Raw genomic sequence first — 10090 nt, 5'->3', positions numbered from 1 at the left:
TCTGACTTGGTAATTGATCATTTAATTAAAAGTCTGGCTTGGTACTGGATCATTTAATTAAAAATGGGGAAAATGAATAACCTAATATCAACTGAATGTATCAACCGAATGTAGCTGTGATTCTAATAAAACAATTCACGGCGGGGTTAAAAAAAAGGCAGTTGTCTATAATGCAATTTGAAAGTTTTTTGGTGGGTTTTTCTGTCAAAATCTGGTAGTAATTTATTGGAATTCCAAGTTTGATAGCTAGTTTAACCGTCCAAGGGTTTTCCAGGGTGCTGAATCCAAATATGCTAACTTCAATTTCTTCCACAGGATTCCGTCACCAAATCTCCAAAAAATCACATTATAGACAACTCCTAAAAAAATCCTAAAAAAGGTGCATAGAAGTTTTGGAATCTGCGCATGCCTGCAATAAAACGATAAATGTTAAATGAATGATCACTCTGCAATTCCATAAATTTTGATAAAATCCAATCCAAAGCAATGGCTTATCTTTTTGGGTTTGGTTCAAGGCCGCTGATGAGAAGCATAACAACAATAAGTCGGTTGCGGGTTTGTTCTTCGTTTTACTGTTTGCCTCCCAAAACAATCATCAGAAATTACTACTACTACTCGCAGCAGAATGATCCTCCAGATAGCGACCAATTTGAATTCCTGTTCACCACTGGAGCGTCTAATCGAAGATTACACACATTAAACTCAAACCCAAAGTCAGGTGGGGGCCAAAATTATGTATTTCACAGTGCAAAACAAACAGGGGAAAAGTGGAACTGCCCTGTGGCAGCTGTAGCTCTGTTGATAGGGTGGGTAGGCTCCGAGCAAAGACATCTGAGAGAGTTTGCAGAGTGGTACACGGCTCGTGGTATCCACGCCATTACTATCTCTCTTCCCATGGTGGATCTTCTAAGTTACAGACATTGGACAAGTGGCTCAGCCAGGACAAGGACAAACACACCAGGAGCCTCATAGTTCACACCTGTTGTGCCGGCTGGCTCGCGTAAGTTACATCGCTTCTTCCTTGATTCATCACCTATAATATTTTTCTCTCATGAGTTCCTCACTGTCAAAAGGATATCTCCGGAAAAAATCTCCCCAAGATTTACTAGTTGTTGTAACGTGCATTTTTGTACATCTGCCCGCGGTGTTAAGGCTTATCTTGTGGGTGTGAGAGAAATGGCATTGCCTGTGATTTGAAATTGTGATCAATGATGGGCAATTCTCCTGGCCTTGCCTCAGGTTAAACCTACTTTGTCAAGGGTTGTTTTGAAGTGAAGCAGTTTATCTTCGCACTGAGTGGTAAAATAAAAGGTAACCTGACCAAATGCAGTTCCCCCCTCACAGATAAATCAAACAACAAAAGTAGCAATTCTCCTTGGCTTCACACAGATTTCTGCTACAAGTTTTTCGTAATTCCGAACAAAAGTAATAATGCTAAATGGGCTTTTCTGTGGGAAAACCTTCTGTAAAATGTTTCCAGAAACAAACCCCAAGGCGACACACCACACCTTTACCTGCACCTGGCCTTACCCCTTTGAAATTCATACCATTTATGGTCAAACCAGATTGAGAATGGAACCCTGGCAGTCGGCTTAATACATCATCGACTTTCAGTGATCAGCATACTGTTTGGCGGATAAATAGATAAACTTAGATCAATTCCCAACCAGGCTCCATTTTGCACGGCATTCTGTTAGTATCCTATTTCAAGGTTCAATTCAATTATGCTTGACTAAATCCTGCAGCTTATAACGCTCTTTTAAAGCACCTCCCAGGGTATGCCAAGAAGTTTTATTGGACCTGGATTAGTTTATCTTCATTCAGTTGTTTTACTGTACAAAATGGCTCAAGTTCCATGGTTTTTGTATTCAAGTATTTTACAAGCTACTCTAAGAAATATCATGGCAAATAATAGTAGGGTCGTTTAGCACAATTGCTATTTCCATTGCATCAGCAATCTTTAACGTAGCAATTGTTAAGATTGCTATTGCCAGGTAAATTAGGGTAGCCACCTGTGAAATTTTTAACGTAGATTGTTAGGTACTTGAAGCAAAGTAAAAACGAGTCACGTTTCTCATAAATTCGATTTGAGTCATTTGAGTCATCTTAACACCATTGCTTGACAGAATCCTTTGTGAGAAAGATGGCAATTTAGGCAAATATGTCTTTAGTCCTTATGTAATGAATGAGTAATGAGTAATGAGTGTTGGTAAGACACCTGGGTTTTTTTTTTGTCTTTCCTTTTTGTTAAATTTGGCAACTAGGGCCAAACATCACTTTGGACAGCTCTTATGAGGTAGCAGCTATTTTTTTTGGATTCGTCTTTCCGGGAGGGTGTAGGATTGATCTAAAGATCATTCCATTATGACATGTACAAATGAAGTTATGAATTTATTTTGATTATGGACAAATTGTCAAGGTCAGCCAGCTATCAAATTAGTCTCCTCCAGCGTTCAACGTTGCATATAAATACAAGGTGCCTCCTCCTCATTTTGGCATCTCATCTCATTTATCTTTTTCTCTCTCATCTTGATTGAGTATGGATTTCTGGGACTCTCTCTCTCTCCACATGTGTGAAAAGAAGACCATATTTTCTAGTTGCTTTGTTGACCAGATTTGATCAAAATTTCAGGAGGCTGACTTTGACCAGCGTTGATCCTGTTTGACTTTGGTTTTGTGAGGGAGACTTTTGTTTGGGCACAAAAACCGAGGCAGTTTGACTCCTGTGTTGACCAGCTTTGACTGCCCTAATTCAAGTTGTTGCGTTGATTTTTGTTGATCAGATTTGACTAGTTATTTTCAAACTGTTTTGGGCTGCATTATCTTGCTATTGGAGGTCGAGTTGACCAAGGTTGACTGAGCTGTTTTGGAGGTCAATTTCAGCCCTGTTGACTAGCGTTGACTTTCTGGTTAGGGCTTTCTGTTTCTGCTGTTTTGTTTGATCAGTTTGGGCAAGTGAATATTGTAAATTGTACTCTCTCTTTGTGCTGAATTTTTAAAGAATTATAAGAAGAATTGATCAAGGGTTTCCCCACATTGGGGTTTGTCTCTAGCTGGTGCCATATTTTGTGTCCTCTTGTGTTGGCTTGTCTTCTACTGTTATTGTTTATGTTCTATCTGCATTTTACTATCATGTTAATGTGATTGCTATACTGGATATGATATTGGGCTAATAAAGAAAATTGAAGTAAAAATGCTCTAAGCATAGAACATACCATTGTTATCCTAAAATTAACATGGATTAGAGTTGAGGTGAAGACAAAGCCCAAGCAGGAGTGAAGAGCAATGACTAAGAGGAGCAATCATTGATCAAAGACAAGATTCAATGGCCTCCACATCTTATTTCAAGTCTGATGATAAGCTTCATGATAAGTCTGATTATCATGCATGAAAGATGTCTCTTGATTTGACTTTAAAAGAGCACGATGTTATGGATTATGTATAGAGAAAGATTTCAAAACCTCCTTCAAAAGATTTCAGAACCTCCTTCAAATGCACCGACTGCTACTAAGTCAAAGTACAAGAGGGGTGAAGTCAAAGCCAAGAAGGTCATCAGGGATTCTATACATAAGCACATAGTTGCTTACATCTTCGATTTGAATACATCAAAGGAGATATATGACAGGTTGGATGGCGTGTTCAAATCTAGCAATGCAAATCAAATTCTTTTCCTCAAGAACAAACTAAAGGATATAAAGAAGGGAAAAGGAGAGGATATTCAATCCTACTTCATGAGCATTACCAAGATAAAAAATGATCTTCTTTCAACTGGTGAAGCTATTGCTGATAAGGAGCTCACTCTCATTGCCCTTGGAGGTCTTCCTCCCGAATGGCATGTGTTCAACATTACTATTCTCAGTAATGACAGAATTCCAGGTTTTGAAGAATTGCTGGTTAGATGTTCTCAAGAAGAAACAAGGATGATGGAATTGGAGATGTCTTCGAATAGGAATAATCCTACCACATTCTTCGCTCATGCCAAGAGGAAGAACAATGCAGGTCCAAAGAAGCAAAGTCAAGGAAGACCAGGATTCAAACATGGAAGGAAGGGAAGATGCTTCGTTTGCAACAAGTTTGGTTACTATGTTAGGGAGTGTCCAAATAGAAGGGACACATCTCATGATGATGATCACAATCATGCCAGGGGCAACAACAACAATCAAAGGAATGGCTGGTTCAACAACAAAGGGAAAACGAATGCTTCCGCTACTCAACTTGGAAATGACCGAGCTTCTAAAAGAACAAGAAACTCTAGGTATGATGAGTTTAATGTTGTAAATTCTAAGCAAAAGGAATTTTATCTTATATTTGCCCTCTCTACTGCCTCTGCTTCGGATACTTTGGGAAATTGGTTGATTGATAGTGGTGCCCCAAGGCACTTCACCATGTACAAGGAAGCTGTTTCAAATTTGATAGAGAAGGATACAAATTTGGAAATTATCCTTGGAGACAATGCCACCTATCCCGTGAAGGGAGTTGGGAATGTTACCCTTCAATTGAATCAAGGTAACACTATTCATCTTCAAGAAGTACTATATGTACCTGATCTAAAGAAGAATCTAGTGTCTATCTCAGCAATGGAAGACAAAGGATTCAAGGTGGCATTCATCGATGGAAAGGTACGTGTATGGAAAAGAAATTTCAAAGAAGCATTTACTCTTGGATTCAGGGTTGACAGTTTATATCAAGTTGGAGGAAATCCACTGGGAGCTATGTCATGCAACACATCTCTTCAATTCGAACTATGGCACTAGAGGTTTGCTTATCTTCACTATAAGGCTCTACTCGATGCAAGGAAGATGGTTACATGTATGTCCGAATTCAAAATAGAGCATGAAGGTGTATGTCAAGGATGTGCCGAGGGAAAACATACAAGGGGACCATTCCCCTCAAGTGAAAACAAGATCACAGACATTTTGCAATTGGTTCATTCTGATCTATTTGGTATGTTTTCTGTGACATCATTAGGGGGATATTTATATTATGCTGTCTTTGTGGATGACTTCTCTTGCAAAACTTGGATATATTTCTTGAAGAACAAGGATGAAATATTCTCATGGTTCTCTGCCTTCAAAGTCTTGGTGGAAAATCAAATGGGGAAGAAGATTAAGATATTGAGGGCCGATAATGGAACCGAGTGTGAGTCAAATGAATTCAATGACTATTGCAGGGAAGCTGGCATTAAGAGGGAGACTACTACTGCATATGCTCTGAAGCAAAATGTTGTTGCTGAAAGAAAGAATCATTCCATTATAGAAGCCACTCGTGCCAAGGGAGATTTTCCTTTGTCAAGGAAAATATGTTGTGAAGCTACTTGAAAGATTTGGGATGGTGGTAAGTCCGTGACTACACTGATGGAACTTAACTTCAAGAAGTTATGTGGAAGTGCTGCCAGGCCCGATTTGGGAAATCCTTCTGAGTATCATCAACTCATAGGGGCCCTGATGTTCTTGGTGAACTCCTGTCCGGACATATGTTTTGCAGTGAACACATTGAGTCAGTTTATGGTCAAGCCTCATCATATACATTGGATTGCTGCCAAGAATCTCTTGAGATATCTCTGGGGCACAATCACTTATGGACTGAGATACACTGTCGGGAATGTGAGGCTCCATGGTTACTCTGATGCAGACTGGGCTGGCAGTGTGGTGGATCGCAAAAGCACATCAGGATGTTGCTTCTCTCTAGGTTCTGCTTCAATATCATGGATGAGCAAGAAGCAGAAGTCGGTTGCTTTAAGCACCGCTGAGGCTGAATACATTGCTGCTAGTTTGGCCTTCTGTGACGCTGTCTAGTTGAGGAAGCTCTTTAGTGAGTTGTTTGGACATGTGCTGGATACCACCGTGATATTCTGTGACAACCAAAGTGGGATTCGTCTTTCTGAGAATCCCGTGTTTCATGATCGCTCCAAGCATATTGATATCAGGTACCACTTTATCCGGGATATGGTACAACGGGGAGCAATAAGGCTCAATCATATTGGGACCGATGAGCAGGTTGCCGATATTCTTACGAAGTCCCATGGGAAGGTCAAATTCTTAACCTTCCATGAACGACTTGGAGTTGTGGAGAAACCCTCTTATGAGGGTCCTGTATGAGATGGATAGCGAGCTCCAGGGGGCTTGGGGTACTTCTTGGAGTGATGAGCGACCATAGGGTGACTCACCCTCCCCTAGTGGTGCGCTGTGTACAGGGTGAATGGTTCACCTTCCCCTATGATACCCCATGTTGGATTTTAGAGTTAGATTCTTGTTCAAGTGGCGACTCCACTTATTTCATTTTCTACAAGGATTTTTGCTTGAAGCTTGCTTCTTGTAGATTTCTTACTAACCTTGGTATCCATTTGCTCTTTCAGGGTTAAGTGAGCATGACATCATGAATGATTTGTTCGCCTCTTGTGATTTTACTAACATTTCAAGCTATCCAAATTTCATTCCGGATGAAGTCATTGAGGATATTGAAGAGTTGCCTAGTTTTCTAGGTAACAATGCCATCAGTATTGAAACTCACCTTAGGAATTTCTTAGTGTGAGCAAATGGTACCATGATATTAACCATGAGGATGTTAAAATGAGACTTTTCATCTTTTCATTAGATGGAAATGCAATGGATTGGTTCATAGAATTACCTGCTAACAGTTTTGATTCTCTAGAATCAATCATTGATGCCTTTGAAGAAAAATATGGAGATGAAAGAAAGATCAAAGCGAAAACTGATGAGAATGATAAGGATCACATCAAGGAGTTGACTCGAATGATTAAGGATATGCAACTCAACCAAGTTCAACTCATTAAGACCATGGAGGTAAATCATGCACAAGTAATAAAAGCCATGGAAGTCAATCATTCTAATCAAATGGCTGCTTTTCAAAATAGGTTGCTCACCATGGAAGAAAAACAAGTGTAATTAATCAACACCACTGTTTTAAAATTTGGCCGAATCAAATCCGAAACGGCCGAGTTGATCCGAGTCATTGAAGAATTTTATGACCTGGCAGAAAAACCAGTTCGGGAGGCCGAGTAAGTCATGACTCGACCAAGTCAGTTATGACTCGGTCAACCCGGCCGTTTCCACATCTACTCGGCTGAGTCATTAAATCCGGCCAGTCACCCAAAAAAACAACGATTTTTCTAATTTTTTTTTAACTTTTTAACATTTAGCTGATTGTTGGGGACTCCAAGGTGTTTTCTAAATTGGTTAAGTGCTATTTGGGGTCCATTCCCCTCTCCTAGTATTGATATGCTATTCAAATTTCATGGTAATGTTAAATTCTTAAAGTAAAAGTGACATCCTCCTTAATCTTCATTTTCATCCTTTTACTTAAATTTTTAACATTACCATGAAATGACTCAAGATGTTTGAGAGTGGTTCCGACCTCATTGGATTTCATATGGAGAAAGTAGAATTTTAGATTTCATTCAAAATCCAGCAGACTTAATAGTTTTTCAGGATTTCAAGATTGGAGGATTGCAATGTTTCCATTGAATTTTGTCATGTATTAAGATATGGAACTCATATTTAATCAAGAGCACCAATCCCTCTATGTACCTTGATGTTAGTGACATTGGTTGTCGAACTCCTCTGGGATTTGCTCCCAAACCAGGAGCTTTTGAAAATGTCGCTCTTGCTCCTGTTTTCGCTCTCGCTCCCCACTTTCACTCCCGCTCCCGTTTTCGTTCTCGCTCCCCACTTTCGCTCCCGCTCCCAAGTAACACTGAGCTAGATGATGTTGGCAACTCTAGCAGTAGCCAGTAGTACTAGTCACAGACTTTTGTTGTAGAGGCCATTTATAGCCTCCTTGGTTATGTGTTTTTGTTTTGATCTCTATATCATCATCGTATATGTATTGGACAGTGCACTGGGTGCCATTTTGATATAATGGATATATTCATGAGCCTACTTTGATCATATGTTGTCTTCTATCTATATTCTAATGCTGTGTGTTTGGAAACATGAATGAATATCTTTAAAATTATGTGTGTTTATAAAAAATAAATATTTAATGTGTTTTTTACAACCACTGAGTCATTGAAATCGAACCGGCCGAGTTGATACGGAGTCGGAGTCGGAGTCGACCCTCGGCCGAGTCGGAGTCGGAGTTTTAAAACATTGATCAACACCATGGAAACAAATCATGCCAAGGAAATAAGTGTTATGAAAGCTAATCAAGTCACTTTTCACAATAGGTTGGATAAAATGGAAAGATTACAGGTACAAAAATTCCAACTTAGGTTAAATGATGAATGGGAAGAGAACAAAGAAACAAATCATAAGCTTCCCAGTCCACTGAAGCAATCTTCATCTCATTATGAGGAAGTTATTTACTCCATCGAAAAATGGCTAATTGATGGAGACTTGGATAGCAAGGAAACTGAGGGGAATCAAGTTTATACTTATGAGATTGATCCATCACCCATGTCAGAGCAGAAGCAAAATGGACAAAGGCAAGTCAAAGAAGTCTTGGATACTTTGAATTTTCCATCAGAGCATCTTCAAAATCGGGCAGAAAGGTCTACTTTGATCACCTCAACATCAACATCACAATCTATTAAGAAGAAAAAAAAAGCGGAAAGGATTTGGTAAATCTGATGGCCATGTACAACATAGTGTTGGGATTGATCAAAGTCCTCAAATATTCAGAATTGGACAGGGCACATCAGAAAAGTAACCCATGGATCTGCCTAAAAGTAAGCAAGTTCTCAGCATGAACTTCATTAAGGACATCTGATGCTATGGGGCATCTTTCTGTATCATATTTCTAACCTTATCCCTCGTCATTTTATTTCATGAATAAATTGTCATTTATGCTTTTAGAATAAATTTCCATTGCTTCATTTATGTACTTGATGATATTTTTGAATGGATACTGCTGATATATGTCTTTTGTTGGTGGATGCAGATTCTAAGTTCTTGCACACTATCACTTCATATCTAGCATGCATCCCCATATGGAGCCAAATGTTGACCACTGGAGTGGCACTTGATGATTATATGAAGACTCCATGCCCAAGGATGATCTAGAGGACACTTGTACCATCAGATATCATCAGTCAACAGAGTTTTTTAACTCTACTTCTATTTTCTCATCATCTTTCTTGTACCCAGATTCCACACCCTGCGGGGAATTGTAATAAGTGATACCAGTAATGATGAGTTTTGAGTATGTAACAGGCCTAGGATGTTGGGAATCGACCAACAAATGAGTACACCTTGGAGTGTTTTTTTTATCTGGTTAATTATCCTTTTTTTTTCAGAGGTGGATAATTTTCTGAGTTTTTTCACTCACTTTTTACCTAAAGCCGGGGTGACGGTTTGAAGTTTGAGTTTCTAACACATCTTAGTGTCTAGAGTCGATGTATATTACCATACTAGATCACACAAAAAATTTCATGGAATTTAGTTAGGTCTAGGTAGTCATTTTTTAATTTTTTAGATTTCTCGCAGGTCAAAAATTGCAAATCAAAAATTGCAAATAAAATTGTACTTGTAATGTAATAAGTGATGTCTAGAGAAGTTGTATGGGGTATGAGTAATGAAATTTACACCTCTCACCCTCAACTTTCTACTATGACACATTTTGATGGGTTAAAAATGTGTTTTGAACCTTCAAAACCCACTTTGCCTAGGTTTAGTGGGAAATCTGGCAATTAATTAAGCCAAAAATTAAATAAATAGAGAAAAATAAATATCTACACATGCTAAATGTTGTGGAAATGAGGTGGAAAATTATGGGGGAGTTAAAGTGAAGTCCCAAGGTGATGTGGACTCCTAAAATCAAGGAAATGACGTGCTCAAATAAAATCGAATTTTTGGCATTAAAGGAGAAAGCTGTTTACTTGGAAATTCGAATTTGTGAAGTTAATGCACATTTGGGAGGACTTGGGAGAATATTTGGTAGAGATTTTTGTGGGAAATTGTTCCCACATGGGTTACCACCCATATACACTTGTCATTCTATCATAAAATTCAAATTTGGCACACAAGGGAAGAAGAAAATGATGTTCACTTGCCAGAATTCGATTTTTACACTTGGCTTTGGAGCTTTATTCAATAAATTCGAATTTCTCTTTGAGATTATCATCTCATGCCAC

The 10090-nt window shown here is 38.8% G+C and overlaps 1 protein-coding gene across 1 annotated transcript in view; it reads left to right on the top strand.

The window, feature by feature from the left end:
* The first annotated feature begins 486 nt into the window (after positions 1 to 486).
* Positions 487 to 10090, top strand: part of LOC149228562 (uncharacterized) — a 110212-nt gene continuing 100608 nt past the window's right edge. The window contains exons 1-2 of the mRNA XM_089380805.1: positions 487 to 810; positions 918 to 1000. Of these exons, the coding sequence (XP_089236931.1) occupies positions 487 to 810; positions 918 to 1000 (407 nt within the window). The remainder of the gene's footprint in view (positions 811 to 917; positions 1001 to 10090) is intronic.

The sequence above is a fragment of the Pinus tabuliformis genome, chromosome J (genome assembly GCF_031772625.1).
Source record: "Pinus tabuliformis cultivar Carrire ecotype Pingquan chromosome J, CPIR1, whole genome shotgun sequence".
Classification (NCBI taxonomy): domain Eukaryota; kingdom Viridiplantae; phylum Streptophyta; class Pinopsida; order Pinales; family Pinaceae; genus Pinus; species Pinus tabuliformis.
Note: the sequence above shows the minus strand (reverse complement) of the source record. Positions and strands in the feature narration are given on the sequence as shown.